Source organism: Mauremys mutica, chromosome 6 (assembly GCF_020497125.1).
Source record: "Mauremys mutica isolate MM-2020 ecotype Southern chromosome 6, ASM2049712v1, whole genome shotgun sequence".
NCBI classification, from domain to species: Eukaryota; Metazoa; Chordata; order Testudines; family Geoemydidae; genus Mauremys; species Mauremys mutica.
The window spans coordinates 39262792-39281135 of record NC_059077.1 but is presented as its reverse complement, the minus strand read 5'-3'; the positions used below and the strand labels follow the sequence as shown (position 1 = coordinate 39281135).

At 37.6% G+C, this 18344-nt stretch overlaps 1 protein-coding gene across 1 annotated transcript in view; it reads left to right on the top strand.

The window, feature by feature from the left end:
• The window catches only part of ADAMTS6 (ADAM metallopeptidase with thrombospondin type 1 motif 6), a 291647-nt gene that overhangs the window by 173172 nt on the left and 100131 nt on the right, over window positions 1-18344 (top strand). The window contains exons 11-13 of the mRNA XM_045022085.1: window positions 8743-8850; window positions 15565-15710; window positions 17516-17579. Coding sequence (XP_044878020.1) covers window positions 8743-8850; window positions 15565-15710; window positions 17516-17579 — 318 coding nt within the window. The remainder of the gene's footprint in view (window positions 1-8742; window positions 8851-15564; window positions 15711-17515; window positions 17580-18344) is intronic.

Sequence of the window (18344 nt, the reverse complement as noted above, 5' to 3'; positions counted from 1 at the left end):
GGAGGTTGGGATGCAGATGGGGTGCAGGCTCCGGGAGGGAGTTATGGTATGGGAGGGGGCTCAGAGATGGGGCAGAGGGTTGGGATGCAGGAGGGGGTGCAGGGAGTGGGCTCCTGGCAGCACTTACCTTGGGGGGCTCCCCAGAAGTGACCGGTATGTCCCTCGACTCCTATGCAGAGGCACAGACAGGCTGCCTCTGCCTGCAGGCACTGCCCCTGCAGCTCCCATTGGCTACGGTTCCCAGCCAATGGGAGCTGCAGAGCTGTTGCACGGGGTGGAGGGCAGCGTGTGGAGCCACACTGGACATCCCTTCGCCTAGGAGCCAGAGGGATATATCGCTGCTTCCGGGAGCCATGCAGAGCCAGGTAGGGAGCCTGCCAGCCCCACCAACCGGACTTTTAATTACCTGGTCAGCAGTGCTGATGGGAGCCGCCAGGGTCCCTTTTTGACCGGACATTCCGGTCAAAAACTGGATACCTGGCAACCCTAATCTGAGTGCAAATGAAGTTCAAGTCATGCAAGCTGCAATAGGAAGCACTCAAATTGCCTCAGAATGGGTAGCCTCAGCACACATTCTCACACTAGGGAGTGCTCCTCTACTTTCAACGGCCTACCTAAGATCCCATGGGCGCACACACACATCACATTGCACTGAAGAGCACTTATGTTTCCTACCAAATAGATTTCCCAGAAGTGGCTGGACTAGCTGTACCTCTGCTGTTCTTGGGAAGCCTGTTATGAGGCAGTGGGAGTGCCCATGAACCTGATTGCCATCAATGGAAAGTTACTGGAAACTTTAATGCAGCAATCAAGTGGCACTGATATTCATACCTTCACTGCTGACCCTCTCTCAGAACCCAATTCTCTGCCTTCTACTGCCCAGGTTCATACTTATGTTTCCTTCCTTGAGTATATTGCAGTGCCAGGGAAAGCTCAGGACTATGTGTGGCTTGTTTGAATTTTAGGAACAGAGCTTAAAGCCTCTTGCAGCCAGTCTCAACATACACTGTCAGAATATCTTAACTAAAAAGAAAATGGCCAATTAATTTTCATACTTTTCAAATCCAGAAAAAAATAACAGAGAAGACTGAATGGGCAGCAATTATTTCCAGTTCTACAGTACTTCTTTCAATGGAAAATAAAACTGCAAAAGGATTGAAGTTATAGTAGACATTGTAGTGGGGTGCTCTAGTTTTAAATATTATGGGGACATAAAAGTAATGGATTGTCACACTTGTATTTTGACATACTAATGCATGTTTTATATAGAGAGAAATAATCAATGCTGCAGAAGTAGCTTGACCTACCACTTGCGGTGAATGAAGTGTTCCTTGTTGTACACAAGTAACCTACTCCAGCTAAGTGATGTTGATGAGATATGCTGTTAGCCTAACTTGGGGCCTTTGTGATGACGGAAATAAATGTGAGGAAGCGAGAGCAGATTCTGAGAGATGCTTTTCCAAAAAGAAAAAAGAGAAATCAACTGGGGGTCTTCACCTGAATAACTGATTGTTTCCACCTTTTCTTCATTCCCTCAACCACTGACATTATGATATATAGTGTGAATTATGTTTTCATAAATTCCTATCTAGTCCCTGCTAACTCACTATATTGTGACCTTCTTTTTCCACTTGATTCATATCACACTGAATTCACATTGTATTTTAATGTTTGTGTTTGTCAGAAGAGCCTAAATAATTCAATTGGGCACTGATTTATACCTTTTTGTATCTAGTTCATAAATGTGTGCTAATACTTTTTGTAGGCTGAGAGAGGATCTGAGCTTTTAACATTATACTTTATCATTATAGGCTCTCTAATTTCTATTATTCTTTAAGGTGAGAGTATCTTGGCTATCAAGTGCAAAATCTGTTATCACTAAGGGTCCAATCATGCAGGTCTTTCTAATTCAAAATTATTGAAGTCTGTGGGAGTTTTGCCTGAGAAGTACTTTCATGATCATTCCCCTAAGTAAAAACCAGTTTGAACTACTGCTTTGTTCTTGAACTGTACTTGCATCTTTTTTTAAGATTAGCATGGATTCTATTAAGCACGACCATAGACTTTGCTCTTTCTAATACCTCAGGGGTTTTTCATCCTTTGCCTTACAAACTCCCACAAAAGCAACATCAACCACCATCCTGACTCAACTCCCACTTTCCCCACCAAAGCACTCCTGTGTTCATCTCTCCCTACCTTTAAAGATGTACACCAGAGCACATAGAAATTAAACGTAGGCGTACCACCAAGGTATGTAGGCCCTGTACTTCAATTTTAAATGGAGGAAGGAGAGCCAGTGGCCAAATGGTGGTCACAGGAGGATGGTAGATTACAAGGTGGATTAGGAGACATAAATGACAGTTCAGAGGCTGAAAGGTGGTTGGGACAGAGATAGGAAAAGCTGTGTGGGTCTGAAAGAAAAGGTGTTTGTTTCAGGCTGACTTACTGAGTGGGACCGCTGTAGTTCTGGAAATGTTCAGATAAGCACCCAATACTTAGTCAAATAAGATGGTAACATAATATGCATAAATCGTCTAAGTTTAAGAATGACACTTCACATTCCTTCAGCATGTTTTGATTCATAACATGCTGCACCGCTTAATGAGCATTTATGGAAATGGAGCATTAAAAATATTAACTTTTGGGTGCTTATCTGAACTGAGCAAAACCTCTGAACTGTCTGAGGTTCACCCATGATTCGTAATCACCCTCATAATTCTAAGCATGTTACAAATAATATTTTTGTTGTGAGGGTGGAAATAAACTAGGCAGAAATTTTTGCACATTTCAATTATGTCAGAATTCAAGAAAATTATTTTAATGCTCTATTTTAACAAATGCTCATCAAAGGGTGCAGCATATTATGGATCAATACATTCTGAAAGAATGTAAAGTCTCAATTTTTAAGATTTTAAAATTTTATTAAAGAAAATCAAATCTCAGTTCATGTTTCTAGTCAATGTGTTTCCCATCTTATTTTTCTGAATATTTTGTTTTTGAAAAAAGCCAAATTCTTTAATGAATTTAATTTGAGGCTTTCATTCGCGTCCAGATTTTGGAAACAGCACAGCAAGGTGATCTTTCTCATGTTACTGAGTTTTCATTGTGCTGTATTGTTGTTATCATTTTATCATTATTAATATTAATATGTAGGATGCTTATCTGTTACATAATTTTAAAATGACTGTATGTAACTCTGCATGACACACACAAAGAGGCTCCATCATTTATAGCATGTAGGCAAAAGGAAGATAATTTGATTTGCTGTTTTTTTTCTCTAGATGGGTTCAGCTTTGTTTAATTTACTGCAAATACAACCATCCGAATTCCAAACTGAAGTCATGGAGCCCTAAGATACACCGTTACAGGTTGTCATCTATCTTGTCTTAATCTTATGAAAGGCCTCAGCTTCAGTTTATGTTTCCTGGATTTTTAAAACAGTTTCCATTGTTTTCTTTACAAATTAAGAGGTAATACATCCAGAAATCCAGTCACTGACTTTGAGCTCATTGATTAGCTTTCAGATTGTTTTCTTCTTTTACCACGATCCTTTTTGTACAACAGGATTAAGATCTGTTTGAAGTCAGGGAAAGGATATACTACCCTCATTTGATGTCCAAAAAGGAGTGGGGCTATCAGGTCACCTTATGTAGATTTGTTTTGTTTTGTGTGATAAAACATCAGTATCCTTTTTAATAGTGGCTCTGGCCCTGACCTTTCCAGGGCAGTGCTTTCTGATGGTTTTGAGACTGGCTTATTAGAAACAGCTGTTTGGAGATGTTACTGATAGGGTAATGGTAATACTGAGTGTGTCTCAAATCCATAATCAAGGAGTAAAATTAGTGCTAGGTTTAGGACTGTCCTGGAGGGCAGAAAGCTTTGTGCACCATAATAATTCTTTTTAAGCCTTTCTTTCTAATTTTTCCAAAATTAGTTGAAAATAAAGAATACACTGAGTCAGATTTATCCCTGGTTTAACCCCAGATTTATTTCGTTCACTAGAGTTACGTTACAGATATCTGTGTTTCACCTTTTGGTCTTTTAAATTAGCGTATTAGGGGAAAACGAACTTTTTAATATTTGTTATAATATGTAAAAGAATCTACAGAAATATGTTTTTATTTCTTCTTAAATTCTCTACATAGAATGCTAAATTGTGCTGTTGTGGTCAGTAAGACCTTAGTATTTTCCATGATTTTCCACAAATAAAAATATTATATACATGTGAAGCGATATGATATCATAATTTTTTAAAGTAGAACTCCCTTCTTATACTGCTTATAGTATGGAAAAGCCCTTGATAGTTTTACTTAATTCTTTATTTCATTCCTTATGTACCAATCCTGCAGATTTTACTGAGGCAAACTCCCACTGAAGCTAATTCTGAGTAAAGACTGGGTTCATAATATTACTTAGCTCTTATACAGCACTTTTCATTAGTTCAGGGGTGGCCAACCTGAGCCTGAGAAGGAGCCAGAATTTACCAATGTATATTGCCAAAGAGCCATAGTAATCCATCAGCAGCCCCATCAGCTCCCCGTACTCCCCGCTTCCAGCACCTCCCACCCACCAGCAGCCCCGCTGATCAGTGCCTCCCTCTCCCTCCCCGCACCTCCTGATCAGCTGTTTTGTGGATTGCAGGATGCTCTGAGGGGCAGGGGCGGCTCTACATATTCGGCCACCCCAAGCAGTCATGCCCGGGAGGCGCCCCCGAGCCGCGGGAGCAGCGGACCTCCCGCGGGCATGACTGCGGAGGGTCCGCTGGTCGCGCGGCTTGGCTGGACCTCCCGCAGCTGCGGACGGTTCGCAGGTCCGGCGGCTCCGGTTGAGCAGCCGCAGTCATGCCTGCGGGAGGTGCAGCCGAGCGGCGGGACCAGCGAACCGTCCGCAGTCATGCCTGCGGGAGGTCCACTGGAGCCGCCGACCGAGCGTCCCCTCCGCAGTCATGACTGCGGCAGGTCCGCCGGCCCAGCCTGCCGCCCCCCCGGGAAAGGGCCGCCCCAGGCGGGTGCTTGCCCCGCTGGGCTCTGGAGCCGGCCCTGCTGAGGGGGAAGGGGGAGGAGCGAGGCACGGCAGGCTATGGGGAGGGGGCAGGAAGGGGTGGAGTGGGGACAGGGCCTGTGGCAGAGACAGGGGTTGAGCAGTGAGCACCCCCTGGCACATTGGAATGTAGCTCCAGCCCCAGAGTCGGTGCCTATACAAGGAGCCGCATATTAACTTCTGAAGAGCTGCATATGGCTTAGGAGCCACATGTTGGCCACCCCTGCATTAGTAGATCACAAAGTGCTTTACAAAAGAGGTAAGCATCATTATCCCCATTTTACAAATAGGGAAACAGAAGTGAAAGGGCTTGCGCAAGATCACCCAGTGGCTGAGCTGTGACTGGAACTCAGGTCTCCTGCATCTCCTACCAAGTTATTTATTTGTAGTTACACACTATAGGATAAGATTCATCTATATGCTACAGTAACTTTGTGCTGCTCAGATGCCACAAAGTAGCCAGGGTGCAGCAAAAATCTGTCCCATAATTGTCAAGAAATGTTTAACGTTTAATAACTCTTCACTTTGATACTGCTACTCTGACATTGGACGGATGGATGAAATGTTTGTTCTAATAATCATTTTTCCCTTAATAGTAAAGTACAAATACTGTAGATATAAATCTCAGCTGAGGGAAACTATAGATGTTGATATTTCAACTTAAAGTTAGACACTAGAAAACTGTCGGCTATGCTGAAATTCATTTGGCTAGTAGCTAGGCTGTTAGGTAGCCTAGAGATATGATAAGCATGAATCTGAATTCAGATGACCCTGGAATTTAAAGGTGTTTAAAATCCAGACCAAGATCCAAATATGATTTTCGCAAATGACTTCTGTCTTTATGAGTGGAATCAAAACTCTGTATCCAAAAGCAAAAAATGTTGAGCTGTTTAAAATCCTGATCCAGACTTCACAACCTGAGCCCATGGTTTGAGCATTGGCCTGCTAAACTCAGGGTTGTGAGTTCAATCCTTGAGGGGACTATTTAGAGAACTGGGGTAAAAATCTGTCTGGGGATTGGTCCTGCGTTGTGTAGGGGGTTGGACTAGATGACCTCCTGAGGTACCTTCCAACCCTAATATTCTATGAATCTAAACATTAAAGTTGCTTAGGTGCAAACATAAGTAGTGAGGTTACATGCAGGATGATCACAAATGAGGTGAGATCTCTTTGGTATTTCCATCAATATGAAAAGATGCCTAAGCCACATGTTATGGCACATGAGCCAAAAGATAATGAAATGGGACATGAGATCCCCATACCTTATCTGAAAGCTGAAACAAAAAAAATTCAGCTGTTCCGTTTGGAATCCTTTCTAAAATGGATTGGAGTCAGGAATCCTGGTTAAAGGCATATGTTTATAGTTTGGTATGAATTTTGAAACAGAGTTTAATCAAAGTAAAATTAATAAATCCATTAAATAGATTTTTTACGGTGGTACTTTTTTTGGCTTGTCTTCTTTGCTTTCCCTCCTCTCCATGATCTTTTAAGCAATATAAACATCTGACAGTATGTTTCTTTATATATGAGACTGTTGCCACATGAGCAGTCCAGGTGTGGCAAAGGCAGGAGTCTTTCTCAATATGAGATTATCCAAATAAGTGTTTTCAACACTTCAGTGGAGGGAAAATCCTAAATTTGAAAATGAAGGCAGTTTCCCCATCAGTCATCATAAAAAATCCAGGATTGCTTTTGCACATGGCAACATCTCTCCTAAAAGGAGTCACTGAAATATTTAGTAATCTGATTTTCTGAATAATCTCATCAACTTCAACAGAACTCCAAAGACCAATAGAAAATTGTCCTTCAACTGGTTTAACATTAAACTGGGTGCACACAGGGTGCAGACCATATAGTTAAAAATGGGACAAAGGCTCTAGAAAGTAACAAAGCCCTGATCCCTCAGTACTTATTCCCCAGCCAGCTAGGACCATTCTATTGCAATGTATTTTAGAAAATCATTCCTTTAATATTCCCTATTTATACCAACATTGAAGCTAAATACAACCGGGGCCCAATCCTGCAAACATTCTCTGTGCACATCTCTCACTAATTTTAATTACTTCAGTGGAAATTTTGCATACAGGATGGCCTGCAAGATTGTGTTATAAGTTACTAATATTTAGTGGAAGCGTATAGTACAGGACCATTAGTAGAGCTACCAATAAATAAATATGTACAGTAATATTTCTGTATGTAGTATAATAAAAGAAAACTGAATCTTGTAGCAAAGTTTAATAGTTTTTACAAGCAAGGTGCATATAAGATGCAGCCTTAATGTAGATGTGGAAGACAGAGAACCTAATTATAAAAGTACACTGTATTTGTAAAAATATCATTATAAAATGTGAAAGGTAAGATAAAAGTGCTTCAGAATGGAATTTTCCACTTCTTTTAAAACTAAACTTTTGTGAAAGAGGGAACATAATGAGGCCTGATAGTCATTTCTTCAGAGAAATAGTGAATTTTGAGGGGAAAGTTGACCAATATATATGACTTATTGGCACTGCCTTTTCCTTTAATTCTTTATATATGAGTTTGTCTGCATGTGAAATACTATTAGGATATTATGTTAAACCATCATTAAAAGAGCTATAATAGAAATGAAAATTGCATTGGATCATTAAAAACATCTCTCTAATTATTTATCTTTGCATTTTAAATTTAAAACATTTATTTCTGTGTTTAACAATAAAAAGCCCCACCTATTAATAAAGTCTAGACACCCTGACAATAAGTAGATTCCCATTCATATAAAGATATCACCTCCCAGCGTAACACAAAAATTACTTTACAAGCCAATGAATACAAAAGCAAAATATGCCCCATTCCACTGCACATAAAGAACATGATCCAAAAGCCATTGAAGTGAAAAGAAAGACTCCTAAAGACTTCAGAGGTATTTGGCTCAGGTCCCAAAACCCCAAGCCTTTCTCAGAAACCCTATAAATGGATGGCTTTTGCCGTGTACCCGAATGGTCCACAAATCTGGGCTAATTAAAATGCATAGAATTTCAAGTGCAAAAGTCAAAGATAAAGTATTTTAGAAGAAAAACTACATTGATTTATTTGATACAATCAATAGTTTGTGGCATGATGATATAAATCTATGAAAATCTCATTTATAAATTTGGGAAGTCTAAAAGAAATCTTTAAGTTAGTATATTATTCAATTATTACAAAATTTACATACATCATTTTAGTTAACATTAGCTTGAGCTCAGAACCTGCGTGGTTTAAAATAATGGGAATAAAATACAATATTGCTTTTCTATATTTTAGTAGTCAAGTTATCATTCTACAATTGGATATTTGGGGTCGATAGGTAAGGTAATGAGGATACATCAGCGGACAGTAAGACTTCTTTCAAAAAGACACCAAATACAGTATTAGCATTAAGCAGCAGGTTCTGCTTATGACAGAACATCACTTCCATGGAAACATGGAAGACACATTTTTGTAAAATACTGTTGATATTGCCAGATTTTGTTGGCAGAATATTCTTAGGCAAAGTATAGTGGCTTTGAAATTGCTCCAAAATAGTTTCCAAACTCTTTTAAAATACATATATAAAAATTTTACCCATTTTTATTATCTCTATTCAAAACAAACCATGTGTGTGCGCGCACACACTTTTGTAGGACGACTGGAAATAATTTTAGAATGTTATTCTGATCAACTTGCTTCTGCCTTCTTTCCTAGGAAGTGTGTAGAGAGCTCTGGTGCCTCAGCAAAAGTAACCGCTGTGTTACTAACAGCATTCCAGCAGCTGAGGGTACTCTTTGCCAGACAGGGAGCATTGAGAAAGGGGTGAGTTCAAACGATTTATTGTTTTAGAAGAAGTATAAACACTGCAAAAATGAAAAACTGAAAGTGCTTACTCTTTGATGCTTAGATGACATGCACTAATTCAAAAAGTGGAAAAGTCCTAAATAATTTGACAGAAAATACCAGTATCTATAATTTAATAAGAATTTTATCCCTGTTATAGAATGTTATAGGTTGGCTTGAAAAATATGTAGGAAGGGTGCTATCCTCTATCTGTTTTCAAATAAATTTCCATAAACCCCCTATTGATTTAATCTTTATTAAATTATATAGTACTTTTCCATAATGGATTATTTTAACTCTGGGCTTATCATGTTTTCATGAATGAGCCATGACATACATCTGGAGACTGAAAATTTTTATTTTGTTCAAAGATAAAAAAAACTTTATTCTTCCAGTAATAAGCCAAATCACTCAGGCGTGTAGAAAAAAGCTGTCATAGTAAAAGGGTTCTTTATGGTCCCACATTTACCACTGACAGCTGTTTTGGCTTTTAGGGTTATTTCTATAAAACCCTTTTGTTTTCATAACTACTCAGTTTTAAAGGACTTTTCCATAAGAGCTGATAAACTTTCAGATTATAAGGGTTAACGGTGATATCTGCAGAAAGTAATTGTTTCAATGGGGATACACAGAGATTTATTCTCTTCTATCGCAGGTCTACAAAGGCTGTGTGTATGTGTGTCTGCACATGTATATTTTTAATAAAAAATCTAACATTTTGTGTGGTTAGTAAAGATCTCTGTTAATTTTTTTCCATGGAAAATGTTATGGCCAAAAATGTGTAGTCCATTCAGAACTATGAGCAGAAAGTAGAAATAGAAATATTTTTAAATAAATCAATTTACTGAATACAGACAGAAACAGACCTGAAATAACTTGAGTTTCATACATCTATTTGCAAGATAATATACAATGCACTTTACACAGGTTTGTTCAAATCAACAAGACTAATTGTATAAAACCATTCTGATAACTCTCTGGGAATTAGTGTATTTGTCAAAGCTACATTTGTAGATCAGTCCCTAAAATTTACTGCTCCAGACTGGATTTAGGCTAACAATGACTACTGTCATCTCTCCTCAGTTCTAACTCCTGCCATGTTAGTTGGGCTAGTTTCAACAAAGATTACACTACATTTTGATTTACAATCTGATGTTTAAATAAAGAGAATGAAAGCTTTTGGGGAGTTGTCATAGTTTATTAATCCTTGCTGATGACTTCATTCAAAACATGCTGAGTTTGGAAGTATTGGTAAATCTTGTTAAATAATTTAATTGATGGGGTCATTAAAAATAATATTTACAGTTAGCTAATAAAAATATGGAGATCTTCACATGCTACCAAAAAAGGAGCAATAGAAAATGATAGGATCCTTATTCTTAATCAGCAGTCTACGTTATTTTGGAATCATCTGCCCTTGCCAATGACAAGAAGCAATTTACCTCTATTTATATGCTTAAACCCATGAGACTACAGTGAAAAAGCAAAAATGCTCTAAAACACTGTTAGTGTCCATTTGGCAGAGATTACAATCATTCTCTTCTCTACAAAATATCATGTCCAGTCATCAGACACTTATTCCATCATTGGATTTTAGTAGCAGTCATGGGAGCATGTATATTTTTTACAACTGTAAAATTATTCATCCCACTAAACAGTAAAGAAGCTTATCTGTAAATTGGAACTTGAAAGTATCCTATAAATTAATAGTTCCTGATAGCTAAATGCCATATAGCACAAATTCTTTCCAAATATGAGGTTCAGTTCACCACACACTAAGGAAAAAATAATAGCTTACATTTCTGTAACACCTATTATTATTATTAACACATATATTGAAGTTGTGCCTAAAGGGTGCAACTGAATTGGTCCCCATTGTGCTAGGCACAGTCCAATCATATAATAAATGACAATAACTATCCCAAAAAGCATAACTGTACTTAAAACATATTGAGAAAACCAATTTCTGCTTTCAATTTAATTGGCGTAAATTCTGAGTAAATGTGTTAAATCAATGAAATTACTCCAGATTTACAACGGTGTAAATAAGAGTAGAATTTGGTCCAGAGTGCAAGTGTGTATAGTAACGGCATATCTGCAGAGCTGGCAGCAGTATCTGTAATTAAGATTACCTAACACTTTTTATAAGAAGGGCCTGCTTTCAGTTGCTTATAAGCTTGCCAAACTTTAACCCACTTGGGCTGAAATTTTCTATGCAAGTTCTGCCTGAGGCTGAAGATATTTTTGAACATTTAAACAGAAACTGTTCAGCTATTTTTGACAAAGACATTAGGAAATAATACATTGTTTTACCAATGTAAAAATTCTTACAACTGTTTTGTTGAAAAGCTCTAGTACTTCCATGCTTTGGTGCAGGGACTTGAAATTTGGCAAGGTGTTACCCTGGGCCAAAACGGTGCCTTTTGCATTCCTGTTGAAAACCCAGCCAGATTTGGCTGAGGTAGGAGCCTTAGATATTATTTTTTGTCCTTCTGTTATATATGCAATATTATGCTGCTGCATAATATTATATATATAAAATGTACTCTATTATAAAATCTCTAGGATTATTCTTTTCTTCATAAATTTATACATTTGTTTTGCTTGGAAAATGGATTATAGATTACTATCAATTATTTTATTAGCTAAGTTATCTTTAGAAAATTGATACAGTATTGTTCAAACTTTGTCTGTTAGGTAGGTCACCAGCAGTTTTAAATAAGTCATAACATACAGGCTGCAAGTAAAATAATAAATAATGCAAATTTTTATAAATAATAATGCACATTTTTGTCATTACATTTAAAGCAACTCAAAAAGGATTAACTTTTTCTTAAGCCATCAACCTGGACTTGTTTTAGTCAGTTTACCAAAGTCCTCACAATCTGCTTCAGATTTAAAATAGGTGATGAATTGCAGACCATGGCAAAAATTACAGACAAACAAAAGGTACAGTAGGCAATTTACCCATTTTCAGATGAAGATAAGGTAACTGTTGAAGTGATTTATTTATTTATTCTATCCACAGATTTTTCTATTTTGCTTTCCTTAATCTACTGACACATTTTGCTGATTGTGATAATGAAAGTCAACTTCAGCTCCTAAGTCAATAGGTTATTTCTTGGAAATTGATATAATTGATAGTATAAGGGTGCACAGCCAAGGTTCTTGCATCAAATTTTATTTGTAAAATTCTAAATGAACATTATGAGTTACTTAGGTTTTAAAGAAGAGATTGTTGCATGAAAAGTGTAAATATCCTGTACACAAAGAACAGTGTCAGTGAAAAGCTTATTGTTGGATATTGAACTACATACCATAACAACATATTATGGAAGCTCCAGTTGCAGCACCATAGCTAAGGTGAGATGAATATTGCACTTAAAGTAAATTCAACCTCTTTATTTTGTATGAAAAATAAGCATATTACCCGCAAATGTAACACCTGGCATCACACTTTATTTTATCTTTAATTATCTTTATAACAGAATAACACAGATTGTTCAAACTTCATGTATAATTAAAACTCACTGAAATCTTGTGCCTAGGCTATATAGTGAAAGCATTGTGAGGTTTTTTTCTGATTAATGGACATTCTATTCTATTCTATCACAGAGACTTCTATAAAGAATTGCCCTTTTTCAAAATAGCTGCTATTTCCTGTTTTTCTCAATAGGACTGAGGCCATGACCTGCTTTTAGCAAATACACCTCTACCCCAATATAACGCTGTCCTTGGGAGCCAAAAAATCTTACTGCGTTATAGGTGAAACTGCGTTATATCCAACTTGCTTTGATCCAGCGGAGTGTGCAGCCTCTCCCCACCCCGGAGTGTTGCTTTACCGCGTTATATCTGAATTCATGTTATATAGGGTCGCGTTATATCGGGGTAGAGGTGTATGACCATTTTGTCCATTCACCTGGTCCTTAGTGTTCTTCTCCTATTCCTGGCAGCAAATGCGGCCACATTTTCTGTGAGAGAAGTCTGTGCCCCCAGTTCCATTAGAAAAATGAGGGCCTTTTGAAAGAGGACTTTTTTATTTCTTTGAAAGAGATTTTATTTACTAACCTCTGCTGAAGGATGAACTTTCAGTTTAAAAAAATAACAGCAAAAATAGACTGCATCCTAAATATTTCTTTTCAAAAGTAACCCATTGAATGCTTTTATCTAACAGAGAGAGGAGGTAGGAGGTGGAATTCGGGGTATATGTGCAGCAGGATATAGGGAAGTGCAAGAAGCAGTGGAAATTTGGAGGACAAAAGAGAGGGGGGAAGTGTGGTGTACACCCTGTCTGTTTTGTACTGCTCTGGAAAAACCAGGCAGCAGTAAACCCAGTTTGGCTGTTTTGTGGTGCTCCAGAATGGTATAAAGTAGCCAGAGCACACCAGTAAATCTGTCCAAAAAAGTTAAAATAAAAAAATAGATTTAAGATTCTTACTTTGTATCTTCAGATTAGTAGAAATGCCACGTGGTAATAGTCTCTTTCAATTTTTTGTTTTTGTATTCTTGGTTTGGGGATAATTACAACATTCCTATAATATATTTTACCCTAAATTACTGATATATAGTCTCAATTTTAACTCTTTTTTAAAATATTTTTTTCTGGGAATTATATATTAAATATTGTATCTATCTATGTGCAGGTACTTATGACCCTCATCAACGTAGCATTTGAATTTCCGAGCACTTTTAATAGGCTTATAAAATGGATGCTTGCCTTTAACGGGTGTAATCATTATCACTTACTTTTTTACTATAAATATCTGTGTCATTAAAAAAATAAAACTCTTCAAATGTAATTTACTGAAATACTTCTTTACCCACCAGGGCATAACTAATCTGTGGAAAGCATTTCCTCAAAATATTAAGGAGGAGAAGAGCTTAATAGGATTCAGTAAAGAATTACACATTCAGATGAATAATAAGAGTTACATTAGAAAGGAAAATATACACTCTCATGCTTCAGAGCATAATCCAGCCGCTAACTGCCTGGATTTAGGGAAAGAAACTCCATTTAGAGAATCTTGCCCTCTGACAGATCCATGAATATCTGCGAAATCAGTGGGGTTAGTTAGAACCACAGGCATCTTCCACAGGGCAAACCCTACTGCCCCTAATGGAAAAATTCCATTAAAACTGACTACATTTGCTTATGTCAGCTTATAGTGAAAGATTTTGAACTAGGATTTAAAATATTCTGCCTCAGATGTTTTGAATGGGCACATAAGAATGCCCTTTTTTTGTTTCTCTAGCTGGTGGAGCATGAGGTTTTTGTAAACAGAACTGTGATGCACTACAGCAGCCCTGCTTAAAAAGAAGCTATATTAAAGGTAGCCAGCTACAAAAATCCCTATAGCATAGATAAATGTTTTGAAAAAGTGACTGGCATGTGTATGGCTAGCAAAATAAGAAGGCTAAAGGTCTCATTTATTTATGTTGATGCTAATCTCTAGTGTGTGTGTGTGTGTGTGTGTATATATATATATATTTACACTGCTGTACATGAATGCACTTGTTGAAGGTAAATTACAGTCATTTCATTATTGATATTGCCATGTTGTTTCAATGTTCCTTCATTATGATTATGCCTATAGCACCCCTTATATCAAAGCACATTTGACAATTTAGAATGGACTTCTTGTTAAAGAATATAATTTTCTGATTGCCCTCCCTTCTTGCATTAATTGGAGAGTGTTTCAGTTTACTGAAAGTCACATCTTTACTCATATAAAACACCTGTGAAAATTGGAGTTTTGCCTGAATAACTTCAGGCTACATTCTGCTCTCAGTTACATTGCTGAAAATCCAGAGTAACTATGTTCATCTTAAGTAGAGTTACCCTGGATTTTCACCAAGCATAGAAAGTAGAATTTGGTCCTAAGTAAGGAGTGCAGGATTTGACCCCATATTACGTAAGTAAGATTTGTCATACCAGATCTATGAGATGATAAATTTATTGTAATCTGCATAATTTTATAATCAGTTCCTGGCTTTATACTGACAGTATGTATGTTCAGCGTATGTAACATATTGCAGATGCTCAGCTATTGTCTGAAAAATATTTCAGTACACATGTTCATTCAGTCTCTGAACAAATGGTAGCCGGCACGTATAATGATTTTCTAAACCCCATCCCTGGTGTCTTGGCATTGCTTTTATTATGTCTGCTGTGTTAGTGTACTGAAATACTGCAACAAATTCCTTTTCCATTGTAACTTCACCCAGATTTTTTTTAATAAAAGAAAATATCATCATAAAAATTCCTTAATGGAGAACTCTCTATATTGTGTTATCAAGCTATTAGTTGAATAGTAAGTGGAGTGTTTTTACTTAAGCAGTCTTAAAAACAGATCCTAATGTCTAAATTCTAAAAGAATTGAAAAGACATCAGTCCTCTTTAATGAGAAATTCTAAGTAGGGTTGTGAATAGAAAAAAAGAAAGTTAGTCTTTAAACTTAAGCTCCTGGTGTATGTTAAGGATTTATAATACAGGATTTAGCTAAAGATAATAAACAAATCACATAAGCCCTCACCAATGTCTAAACATGGCTAGAGAAAGTAAAATATCAGTCTGTTATCTATACAGGGAATGCTAATGCCTATAATTGGTCATTGTCTGACCCTTATATTTTTCTGTCCTGATAACTCTATCAGCCTGAAAGCTAATTCTGTGTTTTCTGTAAAATCTTTCAGTGGTGTTATCAGGGAGAGTGCGTACCTTTTGGCACTTGGCCCCAGAGCATAGATGGGGGTTGGGGTCCGTGGTCAATATGGGGAGAGTGCAGCAGGACCTGCGGGGGAGGAGTCTCCTCATCCATAAGACACTGTGACAGTCCAGCGTAAGTAGCTAAAGTAAGCCGGAGCCAACAAAAAGATACATTTGGAAATTATTCAAAATTGTGGTTTCACATATTATCTGTAAAAATGTTTCACTGGTGTGCCAACACTTGTCTTAAAAAGAGCAGACAGAAACAGCTATGAAGGAGAAGTTTGCTAAGCATTGTTTCACATTTTTTAAATTTATGCATTATACATGTACTGTAAAGAAAGTCAGGCTTTATATTTAGCAGTAACCAGAAAAACGTTCCTCCACAAACCTATTTATGCAAAATTAATTTATAGATATAATTCTGTCTTCTTAAAATTATGTCTATGTTGTTCATATTGAATGTAAAATAACGATTGCTATTTAAGTATTAAAAAAGCAACACAGAATATTTTAAGGATTAAGAATACAAAGAGTTACATACAAATCATAGTGAATAAAAATTACTGCCCATGTAATAAATTTTCCCCATATCACATCTGAAACTAATCGTTTTCCTGAGTTGCCACTCTCCATTGACTCTTTATATGGTTTGGCTACTCCTCTCCCCACCACTACTATCTGTCAACCAAGCCAGCTCTCTTTTTCCCCACTGCTCCTGTCATTTACAGTTTTGTCCTTCGCTGATGCTCCTGTCAGCTCTGTTTGCTTCTCTTTGTCCTAATCCACGTTCCAGAGAAGGTCTATCAGGCAGGCACTCTTCTTTCTCTCACCACCACTTCTCATTTTAAATCAGGAGTTTCTCTTTGCCCTCACTGTTGCTTTTTTTCTGAATAGACCTCCCTCACTGTTTCTATTACTGCTTGCTCTTTTCAGGTTTATTACACCTCATCCTGGCTACAGTTACATGTAGCCTGGGACACTTCTCTTCAGCCCTCCTGTTTTTTCTCCTCATGCCTGGTGGTGTCCGTTTCCATCCCGAACACTGTTCTCATAAGACTGAATTCTCCTCAATACATCTAGTGATATAAATATATGATTTTAGAATAATGTTGTTTGATTAAGTGTGATATAAAATACCCATGAAATGAAAATTTGTTAAATAAATTTTCCAATTACTTATAGATATTTCATTAATTTTAAAATAAAATGGAACACTCAGATTTTTTTCTTACCTGCTTTTAACTTAATTATCACCAGCCAGTCATGTGGTGCCTGACTAAACTCTCACTGAAGTCTACGTAGGCTTTCCTTGGACTTCAGAGAGAGATGGATAGCGTCTTGATGACATTGGGCACTTTGAGAGCCAATTTTGGTTCAGTCACATTAATGTAAATCTGGACTGACACTGTGGCTTCAGTAGAATTACTCCAGATTCACATCTGTGTAATTTAGATAAGAATAAGATAATTGGTCTATAAAGAACGCAGCCTTAGCTACTGACCTCATAATATGACATATAATCTTTCTATATTTTGTTATATCTACAGATTTAATATGTGAAATTAATACATAATGTTTGCACACTATTCATTATCATTTTGAAAGGCAAGCATGGATAAACAGAAGAAATATATTTTAATTGCAGTTTTATTGTATATTGTTTAATTCTATAGTTTGTGGATCTATGCAAACTACATAAATATTATAAAAAGGTAGGATTTTCAAAAGTGCTCTGCAGTGCTCTATTTTTGCTCCCATTGAACTCAATGGTCAAATTCTCATTGATTTTGGTGGGAGACGAGTTAGGCCAAGTTTAAGCACTTTTGAAAATCCCACTGTAAATTGTATATATATAATTGTATTTATTTATATCCTATATACACAGTATAAAGTCATGTATATACTAATACAACACATAAATAAATGTTCTTTCAGACCTTCTGGTGGAGGAAAATATTGTCTTGGAGAAAGGAAACGATATCGATCCTGTAACACGGATGTGAGTAAAACTGTATTCAACTATAACAATTAATCAACATTCTGTTTTTTTCCTCTGGAATCAATGGACAAAATTTGTCTTACCGCACTGCACCTTTAAGTGGGGGGTGGGGTCTGTTGTCCAGCTTACTGGAGGAAGGGGAATAGTGCTTTACAGCCAAGGCTCAGAAGCTGTTGCAAAAAAAGGCTAGGACTATAACAATGTTTAAAAGGGGACTGGATAAATTCATGGTGGCTAAGTCCATAAATGGCTATTAGCCAGAATGGGTAAGAATGGTGTCCCTAGCCTCTGTTCGTCAGAGGATGGAGATGGATGGCAGGAGAGAGATCACTTGATCATTGCCTGTTAGGTTCACTCCCTCTGGGGCACCTGGCATTGGCCACTGTTGGTAGACAGATACTGGGCTAGATGGACCTTTGGTCTGACCCGGTATGGCCTTTCTTATGTTCTTATGTTCTTATTATTAAAAAGAAGGAGTAGGTCAGCGTGATGGAAGGGCTGGGGAGTTCAAAAGGCGCAAGCCTGGTGGGAGAAGCCCCTTTTCCCCAGATCAGGTGGAGCAGGTGGTGGTGTTCAAGGCTCCTATGGATGGTACGGCAGGGATTTGAGGGGGGAGGGATGGTAAGGTCCCAGCAATGGGTTGGCTGGGGGACCTGGGTGGAAAAGTGAGGGGGGGAGGAGTGCAGGCAGAAGCCTCCACCACCCCACCCATCCCCCGGATAGTTATTTAATGAACCATGGAGTTACCTGCACTGCACACTTTAT